Below are 16,071 nucleotides of genomic sequence, written 5' to 3'. Positions count from 1 at the left end.
TAGTGAGCTGTACAAAGACTAATGGATCTTAAGCGTTTGGGGAAAGTGTAGTGAGTTGTCATTTTACAAATGGGTATGTGAGATACATGATGAAACTGAAGATTACAGTACCAGTACCAATGTGTAAATAACTCTGAACAGAGCTAAAACAGACTGGGACAAGCTTAGGAGGTTCACCATTTTACAAAAACCTGCTGGGTTATTCCACGTTAGCCAGTGACTGAAAATTCAGTTTAAAAACAGTGACTAACTCATAAGAAACAAGACTGGAGAATCAGGGCAGTGAGGACCAAAGAGCAAACTGGAAAAAATTTTATTGCATCAAAAAATATTTTCTTAATTGTTTAAGGGTAGAGTTGACTGCAGTTCTCCTTTCTAATTATAAATTAAAATAATATAAATATAACAAATAGTGATGTTGAAAATGAACCATAAAGTTCAAAACATTCTTGGCAGATCTGCACACTTCTGTTGCTATGGAAACAAAGACTACCAACAATTATTACAAATTTCAACAACATTGGGAATATTTACATCAAGAAGATAATAGACATATTTTATCATGAAGAAATTAAGAATATTAAAAAAATGTTAACTTCCAGATAAAAAAAATTAGTTTCATTGTTTGTAATTCCAAACTTTTCTTTACAGTAAAGTCTGCTACGTGCAAACACATTTTCCTCTTTCTCCCTCCCTGCAGACTGTCTGGTTGTTTGGTCACAGAGGAAAGCTGTTCTTCTCTGGCTTCAGCTCTGAGGTCAAACCCCTCCCACCTGAAAGAACTGGATCTGACCTACAACCACCCAGGAGAGTCAGGAGTGAAGCTGCTCTCTGCTAGACTGGAGGATCCCCACTGCAGACTGGAGACACTCAGGTATGTAGAAATCCCCTGTCCTTGATCTGATCTGATACTCAACTGTGTGTTCTCAAATACAACCTGCTCTCACACACAGTGGAGCAGGAACATTAGTGTTATTGTGGTTCAGACTGGTGCTGATGTGTTACACTGTTAGTGTGTGTTAATGAACTCAGTGTCACAACCAGCTGTGTGACGGGAGCAGCTGTGTGAGGGCACTCTTTTCTCTGCTGTGTGAGGTGAGCGGCTGTGTGAGGGGACCAACTGTGTGAGGGGACTCTTTTCTCTGCTCAGCTCTTGGCACTGCAGGGCTTTGTAGTGGTGTGAGTGGAGGTCTCTGTTTTTAAGTGTAGCCAGTATTTAATCATCCTTTTCTGAATTTTGAGTAATAGTGGAAATTGGCCAAATTTAGATCTACAGCTGGGTGTTTGCTCCATTGTGAGTGGCCCCCACACTTCACAACCACACAGGAGAATTGGTTCTATGATAGACTGGAATATTTTGAGCCAAATTTGATTTGCTTTTTGAATGTGAATTTGACGTTTGATTGCACAGATGCCCTGCGTGTTTTAACTCTCAGTTCACTGACTGCTGGATGATCTAATTGTTGACCTAATTTTCAATCATAATATCTACAGGTTTCTAGTGTGTGTGCGTATCCAGCAGGTCCAGGGTCCAGGTCTGTCAGTACTGATCCAGTAGGTCCAGGGTCCAGGTCTGTCAGCACTGCTCCAACAGGTCCAGGTTCTGTTGTATCTCCTGCTCTGTGGGTAACAGTAGAACCAGGTCATCTGTGTAGAGCAGAAACATTCTTTCTGAGTCATGTAGAGTGAGACCAGGTGCTGCAGAGCATTCTAAAATGATGGCTTATTCATTGATGTAAATGTTGAATAATGTTGGGCTTAAGCAGCAGCCTTGTCTCACTCCACGCTCCTGAGAAAAGATAACGGTCCTTTTGATGTCAGTCTTTCTAGCGCACCTGTTTGTGTGCATGGATTTAATGTCATATGCTTTACCCCCTACACCACTTTCCAGTAATACATATCTACATATACTTACACAGGTCACATTCATACAGGACCATTTAGAATATCCAGTCAACCTAACCTCCATGTTTATGGACTGTGAGAGGAAACCAGAGACCCAGGAGGAAACCCACACAGACAGAACATGGAAACTCCACCCAGATAGGGACTTAAACCCAAGACCCTAGTGCAGAGAGTCAGACATGCTGACCACCAAGCCACCGTGCTTTATAGTGAATACACTGTGAGAGAAAGGGTCTAAATCTGTTATCATACAATCCACTGTTCTATTACCAAGAGGTGAGCAAAAGGTGCATCTCCCCAGAGTCCCCTCGTAGCCCACCATTGACAATGTACTGACCCAGACTATGACAGATCTGCAGGAAGTCTCTTCCATTCCTGTTCACCTGTGTGTCAGAATTATATCAGGAGAGATTAGTTATATTTCTTGGGTAATGGTGTCCAAATATGTGAGTGTGTTGGAGTCAGGCAGAGATCCAGTACGTGTATTCAGATCTCCACAGATCAGCACACTTCCCTGGGCCTGGAAGCCACTGCTCTGATCATGGAGACTGAGACAGATGTCTTCATTATCATAAGCGCATCACTGGGAGGACTGGAGATTGTACGAAGGAATATTTCTTTTGGAGTGTTTATAATCTCTTTGTTGATTTTAAGACAAATGTGTGATTTTTCTATTTCAGAGGAATTATGAATTTCGACAGTTGTGATTTCTACCAGATAATGATTCCACCCGAATCTCTCCCTCTTTCAATGTCATTTATTCCTTTAAGTATTTGTTCTGTGTTGTGAATGAGCTCTGATTAATACTGTATTATACTTCACAAGGTGAATGAGCTCTTTTTTATACAGTATTTTACATCTCATTTATTCTGCAGTGGATGGAAGAGATGAAGAGAGGAGATGCTGGACAGGGTCAGTGATCTGCTGACCACCCCACTCACCCCATTGTTCATACTTGTGCATAGTTTTATATGTATTCCTGCTTTAATTATTTATTCTGTGTGTTGTTCATAATGACTTATAATTCACAAAGTGAAGCAGCACCGTTTAATACTGTTATACTTCACAAAGTGAAGCGGCACCGTTTAATACTGTTATACTTCACAAAGTGAAGCGGCACCGTTTAATACTGTTATACTTCACAAAGTGAAGCGGCACCCTTTAATACTGTTATACTTCACAAAGTGAAGCGGCACCCTTTAATACTGTTATACTTCACAAAGTGAAGCGGCACCCTTTAATACTGTTATACTTCACAAAGTGAAGCGGCACCCTTTAATACTGTTATACTTCACAAAGTGAAGCGGCACCGTTTAATACTGTTATACTTCACAAAGTGAAGCGGCACCGTTTAATACTGTTATACTTCACAAAGTGAAGCGGCACCGTTTAATACTGTTATACTTCACAAAGTGAAGCGGCACCGTTTAATACTGTTATACTTCACAAAGTGAAGCGGCACCGTTTAATACTGTTATACTTCACAAAGTGAAGCGGCACCGTTTAATACTGTTATACTTCACAAAGTGAAGCGGCACCGTTTAATACTGTTATACTTCACAAAGTGAAGCGGCACCGTTTAATACTGTTATACTTCACAAAGTGAAGCAGCACCGTTTAATACTGTTATACTTCACAAAGTGAAGCAGCGCTGACTTGTACTCTATTTTAAGTCTCAGTTATTCTGCTTTGTACTTCAAAAAATGAACGAGCACTGATTTCTTGTGCTTTATACTTCACAAAGTCAATGAGCACAGATTTATTGTGCATTCTGTTGCACGAAGTGAATGGGCACCGAATTAAACTACTTTAAGAAAGTGAATAAATAACTTTGTGTCTCATTACCAAAATCTCACAAATTATGCACTTATTTTGATTGATATTTATTTCATGAACAATAAACAACTATTCAAACAGTTCGGTTTCCTGTGTAGGAAATAACATTCAATTAAGTCAACTTTAATTTTATTCTTAAATGAACATGCAATTTTAACTATATTAGTGGGAGATTTAAAAAAATAAATAATGCGGAAAACCATTAGAAATGCGGAAGCCAGTGAAACTGACATTCTGTGAAATGTCTGGATTTTTAATCTTAATCTTCAAATTTTTAATCTTAATCTTAAGTGAATATAATTACACACAGATAAGATATTGAAAAGCCAGTCTAACAGCATGAAACACAGCTACTTGACATGCATGCTCAACTGCACATGGCTATTTAATATGCGAAACAACAGCCGACCCTCTATCACCATAGTCCCGCCTCTTTGCCAGAGAGGTCACAGAGGTCACCAGGCCAGGAATTTGGGCAGATTCTGGGTTCTGGGTGAACCGTGCGTCCGAGATGGCCAGGGACGGAGCGGATGGGCTCGGGCACCTCCAGAAAGGCCAAGGGGAGGCCGAAGCGGCTCCGGAGGGGCCCCGGGGCCCTGGACTGGCCACAGAGAAGATTGGCCCCCAACCATTGCGCACACAGTTTACTGGTATTCTATGCTAGTATCATGAGGGACGGACTTTTCAGAGTACCTGGAAGTAGGCTGCATGAGCACTGTACCAGTATCTGAAGGAGTGCGGGTCTGGTGAGGCGGTGTTAGAGTCTGACACAGTATAAGACATATAAATTACTCATTGACTACAGCAAGAATCAGCTGGCTTAGGACCTCTCAAGACAAAGGTTCCTTTACACTCCACATCAAGCAGCTATGTAACTAATTGAGAGTGATTCAAGAATTATTTACAATACCAACTTTATGAAGCAATGCAAAACATTACATTCACACTTAAACAGATTACATTTCTAGTGTTTGGCAGACACTCTTTACCAGAGTTTCATACATATATTACTTACCTAAGAAAATAAGATATGAAAATAAATACATAAATGAAAAAATACACACCACCAAGTCTCTCCAGTTCATTTATCCCCTGACAAAAAGTCACATGTACCCATGTCCCATAATCATTTACATGACCATCAGTTCCTCACTGCACATCAGCATCAGTGTGCACTGCCAAAAACCTTTATTTTTAGAAACATTTTAAAGTGGGCATGTAAGATGGACCATTTTGAAGTTAATTAAGTGAAATCCCTTTGCCATCCATGAGAGAAAGTCTTCTCAGTACTACTCTCAGTGCTTTCATACAACCAGTGAAGTACCGCGATTCTTCCTGCACTGTACTGCATCAGACTATGTAGTTCATAACTGACCCTTCATTTTATCACTTCAATTAAATGATCAGATATATTAGTCATCTTATATCTAACATGCTCATCCTGAATAATTAAATCTGTAATGTATTAGGACTCATAAATATGAGAGTACATTGCATGACTAGACAGCAGGACAGCAGTTTTGCACCTGCACCAAACTGTACTAAACCATATATTTGCTTTGACCCAAACTAGATGATTGACTAACCTTGTCCTGGCATCCTGAGTTCTTTAATGATGGCAGAACCCATTGGAATATTACTTTAGAATCAAGTATCATCTACAAAATGAATGACATGTCTGATCCTGATAATGTCTGATCCTGGTATGACATGTCACTGCTGACTAAACACATTTGATAACAGCTTCAGGAATTGAGCAGGAAAAATATGGAATATTTTCAGTAATTGGTTAGAATTCATTTTCCGACCACTCACATGGGGGAGGAGCTCTTAAATCAGCCTCCCAGTCGAACAGACTCAATTCCTGATCCCCGTCTTCCAAGTCATCTTAGAAAAAACATTGATCCAATTATTCTAGTATGAATGTGATTAATAAACATGCTTTTAAAAATATACGTACATGGAAATGGTGTCCTACAGGTGATAAAACTTATAGAGTAACCACACTGGTTAGAGAAAACAAATAAATGAAAACTTTGTGATGTTTTGTGAAAAGTTTGCTTATTGCCCCATTTGAGTACATCTGGTAGATAAGATGTGAGGAGGTGTGTGTGTGTGTGAGAGAGAGAGAGAGAGAGTGTCAGTGATCTCTGGCTGCAGAGTGTCAGAGAGGACACTGAACAGACAGACAAAGTGGAGAAAAACTGGTGTAGTATGAGACTGAAAACTTTAATTTTCTTTAATCACATTAATATTTCTCAATTAAAGAAACCTCTTTTGGTCTGGTTGGTTGGGTAGAAAAAAAAGGTGGCAAAATTTGAACTTTCTGACCCTGGGAGGAGTTTGGTTTTTGGTGTGATGGGACACCTTATATCAGTTTTTGACAGAACGTGTATTCCTGTATGGTAGGGGGAAGGACTTGGGAGGAGGTGTGACTTCTTAGAGAATCAGCCAATGGGAGGAGGGTGAGTGAGTGGGTGAGTGAGAGAGAGAGAGACATAAATGAGACCCATACGCATGTTTGAGTATCAGGACTCGGAGCAGAACGGACATTAAAGACTGGGTGGTACGTATTCATTTAAGACTCATAACTTTTATTTACTTTAATCACTTGATTATTTCTCAATTAAAGAATTTTATTTTCTTAAAAAAAAAAAACTATTTTGAGGATCCCTGATTGTGTTTAATTTCATATAATATATTGTTACATCATATCATATAATAATAATAATAATAATAATAATAATAATAATAAATATGTGGGGGTGGGGTCTGGGTGGTGTGTGTGTGTGGGGGGGGTGATTGACAGCTGTCAAATCAATCAATCAAATCCAGCAATACATCATTTTGACTGTTAGTATACACTATTTCTCTCTCTCCCACTCATAGTTTGACTGATCCCATTTGGAGGTTTGCATCAGTTTGCATCTCTCTGGCTCAGAACTGGTGCTAAAGGAAAGAAAAGCTCGGCCAGCCAATTTCAGACCTAGTCTGATCTCTCCTGGGATGTTGTGACAGTGGAATACTTTACTACTTTACTACATGGTTACTTTGCTGTTATGTCACACAACTAACCAGAAGAGCTGTGGGACTAGGGAACCTGGATGAACCAGGGAGTTTTGCTCTTAGACTAGTGTCTCAGGACTAACCAGGGGGTTTAGATCTTAAAAAGAAAAAAAAATAAGATACATATTTTTTTCTGTTCTATTTTTGCCGTAGTAACAGGAGCTGCCATGGCGATAGCAGGTACAGGTGTGGAGACAAAGGACACCTCACTGTGTGTTTCATTCCTACAGCAGGTGTTCTGAACTTGTGACCTGATGGAAGCTGTTCAAGCTCTGATAGCAAATGATGATCAGGACAGAGTTGTGTTGTCAAACACTTTTTATTAAGCCAATCGACAACAGGAGTAGCCCAGATGAAAATATGTGTTTAGTAGTGGTTTGTAAATGTGATATGGTAATCTAAGGAGGAGTAGTGACGTGTGTGTAACTGTCCCTTTAACAGTTTTTAGAGGTAAAAATGTGAAGACATATGTGGGGTGTGATGAGATAAAGTTTTCCTATACAGTAAAATACATTTCTAGAGTACAGTACTGAGTTACACTCAGAGTGAGTATAAGTAGCCCATTGAGGGATAGCATGTTACAGATACTACGCCATCTCAGATTGAGGAGAGATTCACATTTGTACTGAGAGGACTGTTGTTTTTTATGCTCATTAGAGTGAAGGGGCCGTTGTATTTGAATCTGGCCTGCCACATATTTTATTTGGGGGTTTCTGGTTTAGTTAGTATGAGTATGTGGGATTTTGTTGTGTGGGGGATTCTGGGCTTAAGAGAGGAATATGTTGAGAATGTGCTCATTATATCCATTTTTCTCTTCACTTTTCTATTGATATATAGTGTTTTGTATGCTAAAAGGTCATATCGTATAATAATAATTGTCATATGCAAATCTATGACATCCAAGTAGTCATTAATTACACTCTGTAGTGAGGCAGGGAGTCATCTCAGTGGAATCTGGCACTGCAGTGATCCAGCTGTTATTTATTCTTACTGTTGTCTTGTATCTTCTCCTCTGCATGGCATTTATTTAACATAAAATGTAAATGATCAACTGTTATGTAACCAGCAATGCTAATACACATTTATTGCTATTGTTTTACTTCTTACTGTTAGGCTGTGTTCTATGTGTTCTGTGTTCTATGTGTTCTGTGTTCTATGTGTTCCATGTGTTCTGTGTTCTGTGTGTTCTGTGTGTTCTTTGTGTTCTGTGTGTTCTATACGTTCTGTGTTCTGTACATCACGTAGTTTTCTAATACAGGTTTACCAAATACAGGTAAATTATTTTTCCACAATATTTGAAACAAACACACACACACACACACACACACACACAAACACACAGAGACACACTGATCCTTTGTGTGTGTGTGTGTGTGTGTGTGTGTGTAGTATAGCACCCACACACTGCTTGTGTGTGTGTGTGTGTGTGGTATAGCTCCCACACATTGCTTGTGTGTGTGTGTGTGTGTGTGTATGTGTAGTATAGCACCCACACACTGCTTGTGTGTGTGTGTGTGTGTGTGTGTGTGTGTGTGTAGGATAGCACCCACACACTGCTCGTGTGTGTGTGTGTGTGTATCTGTAGTATAGCACCCACACATTGCTCTTATGTATATATGTGTGTGTGTGTGTGTGTGTGTGTGTGTGTGTGTGTGTGTGTGTGTGTGTGTGTGTGGTATAGCTCCCAGACATTGCTTGTGTGTGTGTGGGAGTGAGTGTGTTTGTGGTATAACCATTTTTATTGTCCTCCCACCTTGTTAATATCAGTGTGTACTTATGTTTTGTATTCGGAATCATGTAACAGATGGATTGTGTGTTTTACGTTTTTTAATCATATATTGATGTGAGTTTTGACAGGCCTTGATTCAGTGTGATTCACTCTGTGTGTATCAACTGTTGACAGGGAGCAGAGAGCAGCATCTCCAGTGTCCAGCTGTGTGTGTGTGTGTGTGTGTGTGTGTGTGTGTGTGTGTGTGTGTGTGTGTGTGTGTGTGTGTGTGTGTGTGTGTGTGTGTGTGTGTGTGAAGAGGAACAACTCCATGATGGAGCCTCATAACTCCAGCAGTGGAGGAGGAACCTCTGACCCAAAGTGAGGAGCTTTCCATCAGCACTTAATCTGAGGAAACAGGAAGAGGGAATATTCAGGATAAATGAGATGTAGTGAAGGATGTAATTACTCAAGACTTTCCTCATCTTCATCAGGGTAAAGAGAGCAGATTCTCCAGCACCCAGCTGTGTGTCTCTGAAGAGTGACGGGTTCATGAGTGATCCTCCTGTATTCAGCAGTGGACCTGTGCCGTCTGACCCAAAGTGTCACATTACACACTCATATTCTTTCATTATTGTAGGTGTGGAAGGGTGGAGGGTGCTGTTCTGTCAGTAATGTAAGGTAGACTCCATCTTTACTGTTTTAAGATCATTTGTAAGGTGTGTTAATGATGATCACTGAGTGAGGATGACAGTCAACAATTCCAGTTATACAGCTCCTCCTGTTAATGACAACATGTATGATATAGTGGGAAAATAAGAGTTAAGCTCTCTGAGAATGAGTTCTCATTAAGTGATACATGTACTTTTTAAATGCCTTTATAACTAATAGGGAAACAGAACACAGTGAGGTATTATTAAACACTCAGCTGGGGTTGTGTAACCTGCACTCTACTGTACACACCAGAGGAGCCTCATGAGATTTTATTGGCATGGAGACCTGCATAAACTTTACAACAGTTCTGTTAGTAAAGTAGGTTAGTAAAACTCTGGTTTACAAGGGTACATCACCTAGAGATGAGAGTGATGAGTCAAGTGAGTCATAAAGGTAGTCTCTCTCTGTCTGATCTCTTGGTGTCTGGTGTGTGTTTGGTGTTTAGTACAGGTAGTCTCTGTCTGTCTGATCTCTTAGTGTCTGGTGTGTGTTTGGTGTGTGGTACAGGTAGTCTCTCTCTGTCTGATCTCTTAGTGTCTCGTGTGTAGTACAGGTAGTCTCTGTCTGATCACTTAGTGTCTGGTGTGTGTTTGGTGTGTAGTACAGGTAGTCTCTCTCTGTCTGATCTCTTAGTGTCTGGTGTGTAGTACAGGTAGTCTCTGTCTGATCACTTAGTGTCTGGTGTGTTTTTGGTGTGTAGTACAGGTAGTCTCTCTCTGTCTGATCTCTTAGTGTCTGGTGTGTAGTACAGGTAGTCTCTGTCTGATCACTTAGTGTCTGGTTTGTGTGTAGGAATAACATTGCTTAAGTCTTGTAAACACCTACTGTTAATACCTCTATATAAACACTAAATGTCATCTTATACCTACCCAGAGTTACATGTCTCCTCACCTTGAGGAATCTTCATCTATCTCAGTGGGTGCCAGTGGAAAGGTTTTTACAGATTCATGTGTCTCTGGTGTCTGTATTTTTGTCTGGCTGAGAACAGAACGTGTTTCTTTTGAAATGTGCTTGTGACTTGATAGCTGTCAGGGAACGCTCTCCTCCCACAGGTTACGTGGTTTGGCCCGCCGTGTGCAGTGGGAGGGTCTTGTTTGTTTATCGTGTTTGTAACCATGCCTGCACACACCTAAACCAATCTGGTTTAGTCTCATTATGTCTGTGTATTTAAACCCAGGCTGGTGTGTGCAGGATTGTCAGTCATTATTCATGGTCATGGTCAATTATTCACAGCGTAAAGACCAGAGAACTTCCAGACCTGCACACCATCTATTATAAGCGGTGCCAGACCAAGGACCCCACCCATCCCAACAATAGGCTCTTCTCTCTGTTGAGGTCAGGGAAGTGCTTTCGCTCCCTGAAGACCAACACAGAGAGACTGAAGAGGAGCTTCTTCCCACAGGCCATTCGGGCCCTGAATCAGGGCAACTGATGAACTGTGGGGACCACTTTGTGTACTGTGTAGGATGTCAATAACATCATAAAAAGACTGCAATAACTGTAAACTGTAAATTGTAAGAAAAACTGGAAATTCTACAATGTCTATATACAAATACACACACACATACACACACACACACATTATATATATATATATATATATATATATATATATATATATATATAGTACATTGTGTATATATATATACATGTTATACAAATATTGTAATCCTTGCATCTCTCCTCAGCTCGAACAGAACAGTCACAAAGGCATTTCACTGCAAGTTAGACCATGTATGATTATGTACGTGACAAACTTTGAAACTATTTTATCCACCTTCCCACAATAGGAAATCTTATGAGTAGCTAAGAAAGTGATCTTTATAAATGTAGTGGATTTAACAGAAAAAAAGGGGAAAGTTTGAATTTCCAAAAAAGAAGACTTTTCTCTTCTACATATGCTTAGCAAACATTTTTTTTAGGTGCATTAGAGCCAAGATATGTTTAATTAAGCTAAAGAACACATTTATTTTAGATTTTCATTGTGTGCGATAAAGGAGCGAGAAAGCTTCTCCCTAGGGATGATGACGACACAAGATGTAGTCTCGCGCCGAAGCCTTCAGTGCGGATGTGGCACGTGCATCAGATGTTACGACCACAAAACGGGGTTTACCGCACAAGAGTGTTTACCACAACTGAGGATTTCCTGTGTACAGGTGTTAACCACACAGGTATTTAACTAAAGATTCACAGCTGGATCACACCTCAACTTGTGTGGGTTGATCTGCTTTGATCCACCAGACGGTGAGCAGCTGATACTCGGTCCGCTGACCTAAGGTCGGGCCTGTATGTTATGTAGAAGCTAGCTTACTATCTAAGTAATTAAATGGAATTACAACAGTTACGATTTATCTTTATTTTATGTAAACACATCCGTTAGTTTGCTGAATGCCCGCTAACTCTCAGAAATGTTCTCATTCCGGGTCCGTGCTTGTTAGCTAGCTCTCCTAGCTTCGCTAACGTCTGTAGCTACAACGCTAGCTAGGTTAACTGGAAATGTAGCCTATCGGAGTATGATGGTTATTTCTACATGGGGTCATCAATTCCCCAGAAATGATGTTTAGATCCACATGGCTTGTTACATATGAAAGATAAATGCTTTAATTCATATTCACATTGTAGCGCTATTTCTGCTAAGTTAGCAACAGCTATCGGGCCTACATCGGCTCTCCTTCCATAACACAACATCAATAGTCACGAAGAGGAGTGTTTGTGCTCTTATAGACGTTAATCTAAGAAGTGTGAGGCCTTCTGCACTAATGCTTGTGCTTGATCAGTGTCTCATCCTTCACGCATTATGATGACTGTTCAGATACTCTAAACCAGATTCATGTAGAGAGAGAGCTCGGAAGTTATCATCAAATATTAACAGTGCAGTTGTACACAAAAGTCGAAACTGACAAATTTTTCTTTTCACAAAGTTTACTGCCTCAGTTTATTAGATGTTTATATGGTACAGCTAAGTACAATTAAGCATTTCAGACTTCTGCAATTCACCTTGACATGCTGGATATTAGCTTCTGGGCAAAGTGTTGACTGATGGCAACCCATTCTTGCCTAATCAGTGCTTGGAGTTGATCACAATTTCTGCATTTGCCCACCCACTTTTTAAGGATTGACCACAGGCAAAATCTTGAGCAAACCCACTCCCTTGGATGAGAAGCAACCCCATACATGAATGGTGTCAGGATGCCTCACTGTTGGCATGACACAGGACTCATGGTAGCACTCAGCTTTTCTTCTCCAGACAATCATTTATCCAGATGTCCCAAACAGTCTGAAGGGGGCTTCATCAGAGAAAATAACTTTACCCCAGTCATCTGCCGTCCAATCCCTCTACTTCCTGCAGAATATCAGTCTGTCCTTGATGTTTTTCTGGGAGAGAAGTGGCATCTTTGTGGCCCTTCTTGACATCAAGCCATCCTCCAAAAGCCTTCACCTCACTGTGTGTGCAGATGCACTCACACCTGCATTCTGCCATTCCTGAGCAAGCTCTGCACTGGTGGTGACCTGATCTTGTAGCTACATCCTCCTTAGGAGATGGTCCTGGTGCTTGCTTGACTGAGTGCTCTGAAGCCTTCTTCACTGCAATTGAACCTCTCTCCTTGAAGTACTTGATTCAATAAACGGTTGATTTAGGTGCTGTCTTAAAAGCAGCAATTTCCTTGTCTGTGAAGACCTTTTGTTGCAATGCAATGATAAATACACGTGTGAAAACACCCAGTTAACATAATAATAAACAGTTAGCTACCCAGCTCAAATAATTTGGGTTTGGTGCTTCTAACAGTAATGTAATAAATATAGCTAACTAACCATAAACCTGACATCGTGTGTGACCTGTTTAACACAACAATGTCATCTGAACAAGGTTAATTCAGATATGTGGCTGCGGACGTTATCTTCTAACTGTTTAGCTAGCGCTAGCTAATAATATAGTAAACCAATGTTAACTGTGTAGATAGCTCGCATAGGCTAATATTCATGAATATTAGGAGAGCTACACGGTTGTCTTAAGTCTATTCAGCAGAGTTCCGAGTAAACGTTACTTTCAGTTTCCTGGCTAGGATAGCTTAGCTAGGCTAGCTAGCTTTTCTTATACAGGCCAGGCGCTAACATGGATAAGATATTTACGACGGGCTGATTAGTCAAAGTTACGTATCATGTCCAGATATCTAACCACAGCTACAGCGGTTGTCCGGCAGCTCTACCTCCACTGTCCTCGGCCAGGGGCGGTGAGGTCCGAGGCTGTCTGAGGGGTTCCCGCTGGCTGAACACGGACACACGGGCGTCCCCGCGTCCTAGCTCGGGCTGTGGGCTGGTGTCCCCCGGGCCAGGACCGCTCGACGCTCCCCGGGTCCTGCCAGCGCCGGGCGCCCTGTCGAAACGCTCCGTCATCACTCGATAAAGACGCCTGACTGTATATTATACAGATTATCTGTCGATAAAGTCGAGCCGTCAAATGCGAAGTATTATCTTTATGACCAAACGCTACACACCGTCTCTCTCTCTCATATTTAGCTGCCACGCTAACGCTTGCTAGCTCGTTAGCTGTTGTCTGGTGAGGCCTGTCAGCCCGTTTTCTTGCTCTAGTTTCTTTAACAGGTCCGTTACGAACACCGACACCTGTCCCACACGCAGTCACTGTTTAATGCAACTAGTTCAGACTATTATAGAGCTTCAAGTAGTGATATATAGTCAACTGAATAGACATTTAACAGCATATTCCCATCCCATTACTCCAAATTCCTACAGTAAAAACAATACAATGTCATAATCTTAATATGTTGCAGTGTTTTCCAAGTATATCACAGAGTGAACTGATAATTTGATTTGTTTTTTCATGTAATTTCAAAAATATATAATAGTGAACTGATTAGCTATTTGCACAATATTGCTCTATATTTTATCCACCTTCCCACATTAGGAAATCTTATGAGTAGCTAAGAAAGTGATCTTTATAAATGTAGTGGATTTAACAGAAAAAAAGGAAGGTTTGAATTTCCAAAAAATAAGATTTCTCTTCTACATATCCTCCTGACTACCAGAGGAAAAAAAGTCTCCTATTTCATTTTTTTTTTTACTTCCCCATTTGTTTGGAAGGTAATGAGCATACTGAAAATATTTTGGTTTTTTTTAATGTTTTTTAAAAAAAATATATAATGTGTGCACTACAGTGGACATCTGAGCACACTACCTATGAAACTGAATCATAATCAGTAAATCAATCCCAAAGAAAATACCAAGTTGTCATAAGATTTATGATGAAAACTACCAACAGTTGAGCTAATCTATATGTAACTCTTTTCTAGTGTATGTCTAGTGTTTGTATTTTGATATTATGGAGTTATGCTTATGGAGTACGATATTTCAAAAAGCAATTCCCTTTCTTTGAAACACAGAGGAAGATCTTGCACTTTGTACACATCACATACGTTTTGCTGTTGCAACCAGACCTGCGACACATTGATGCATGTGTTTCATCCACCATCTTTGGGAGATGGATGGCCTCATAGTGTCTCAAAGCTGCATTTGGCTGAGGTTTTCACTGTTGATGTGGGGGAGTGTCGTCTTCACTCTCACTAGAGATTCCTACTTGGACCTGAGTAATCATCTGCTCACCAAGGAGCAATTTGAATTCAAGGAACTGCAGTGGTTTCTTTCCCAGAACTTAGCAGTCAGTCAGCCTTATACTGAAGCCATGCACTGGTGATTGCCAAATCAAAAAAGTGGAAAATTGTATGCACTGTCCATTTCTGAGTGCAAGTGGCCATCCTATAGAAACTTAGCAACTGGTTAACTGGTTTGTTGTCAAACCACTTGACAGCAAGTTCAGGATCTCACCTGACCACCATCTCAGATGCTTCTCTTCCTTTCCTTTTGATGGCCTGATCCCCTATAATGTTACACTCCTTTGGAATTCTGTTCTTCATGAGAGTTCCTGTACCTCCCAAGCATTTCTCCATCATGGTGTCCAGGACATTTGTAAAGAACCTGTCAAAAAACAGGTGGGTTCCTCTGGAAACAGTCTCTGTCAAATAAAGAGCATCTTGTTCTCCAATGCCCAATCCCTCTATGACTCTGAAGGTGGTCTTACGTTGGTAAACCACAAAATCTAAGACCATAACACTTGGTGTGGCCAAGACAAACAGCCAGGTATGGTTTGCCTGGTACATACTGGCGAATTGGGCAGCGACCAGTAAACAGAATCATTTGCTCATCAATGGACAATTTTCCTGTTCTAAGCTGATTTAGACATCCTTGCCTCACTTTGTTCAGAAGGGGCCTGACTTTCCACAAGAGGTCTCTGCTTTTGTCCTCATCTGAAATATCAAGGTCATTGACAATCTTAATGGAATTTCTTAGTTTATAGAATAGATTTTTGGTCATGGATTCTGCCACTACTTGAACTCTGGTGTTTGAGGCCCAATACATCTGTATATTTAGATATCCTAGACAGGCCATGTAGACAGAACTGCCAATGAATGTTTTCAACTCTTCAGGAGTGGTGTTTAGTGCTGCTCCAGACACAAGGACTTCACGTTGGTTTGTGCGCACAGCCATTTCTTCAAACACAGAGTAATCAATGTACTGTTATGTGTTATGGCATCATTACTCTGAATAATGGGAGAATTATCCAGTTGATGGTTGAATCTTAGCAAAATAATAAAGGTAGAAAAAGAATATTAGTCTCAATTATTGTTAGAATGAATTATCAGAATAAATCATTTTTGTGAAAAAAATGTAAGTAAAAATGTATATGTATATATGTAAATGGTAATATATTATTTTGAGAATACAAAGTCAATGTGTACATTGTAGTCCTGCCCCAGAGTGGACAGCGA

At 40.4% G+C, this 16,071-nt stretch overlaps 1 protein-coding gene and 3 long non-coding RNA genes across 4 annotated transcripts in view; 2 read left to right on the top strand and 2 right to left on the bottom strand.

Annotated features, from left to right (window-relative positions):
• LOC118241310 (uncharacterized) overlaps positions 1-16,071 on the top strand; it is a 451,150-nt gene that overhangs the window by 18,236 nt on the left and 416,843 nt on the right. Inside the window, exon 9 of the mRNA XM_081698357.1 lies at positions 701-874. Within this exon, the coding sequence (XP_081554483.1) occupies positions 701-874 (174 nt within the window). The remainder of the gene's footprint in view (positions 1-700; positions 875-16,071) is intronic.
• LOC145659387 (uncharacterized) lies at positions 8,762-10,354 on the bottom strand. The gene is made up of 2 exons (XR_014125609.1): positions 10,099-10,354; positions 8,762-8,923 (listed from the first exon to the last, which is right to left on the bottom strand). It is a non-coding gene; the product is annotated as an uncharacterized LOC145659387 (long non-coding RNA).
• LOC118241339 (uncharacterized) overlaps positions 11,273-16,071 on the top strand; it is a 5,783-nt gene continuing 984 nt past the window's right edge. Inside the window, exon 1 of the long non-coding RNA XR_004775989.2 lies at positions 11,273-11,473. This is a non-coding gene — a long non-coding RNA (uncharacterized LOC118241339). The remainder of the gene's footprint in view (positions 11,474-16,071) is intronic.
• Positions 12,134-14,022, bottom strand: LOC145659160 (uncharacterized). The gene is made up of 2 exons (XR_014125188.1): positions 13,438-14,022; positions 12,134-12,908 (listed from the first exon to the last, which is right to left on the bottom strand). It is a non-coding gene; the product is annotated as an uncharacterized LOC145659160 (long non-coding RNA).

This window comes from Electrophorus electricus, chromosome 1 (assembly GCF_041902795.1).
Source record: "Electrophorus electricus isolate QZ-2024a chromosome 1, ASM4190279v1, whole genome shotgun sequence".
Taxonomy (NCBI): Eukaryota; Metazoa; Chordata; class Actinopteri; order Gymnotiformes; family Gymnotidae; genus Electrophorus; species Electrophorus electricus.
The sequence above is the reverse complement of the archived record's forward strand: the minus strand, read 5'-3'. Positions and strand labels throughout refer to the sequence as shown.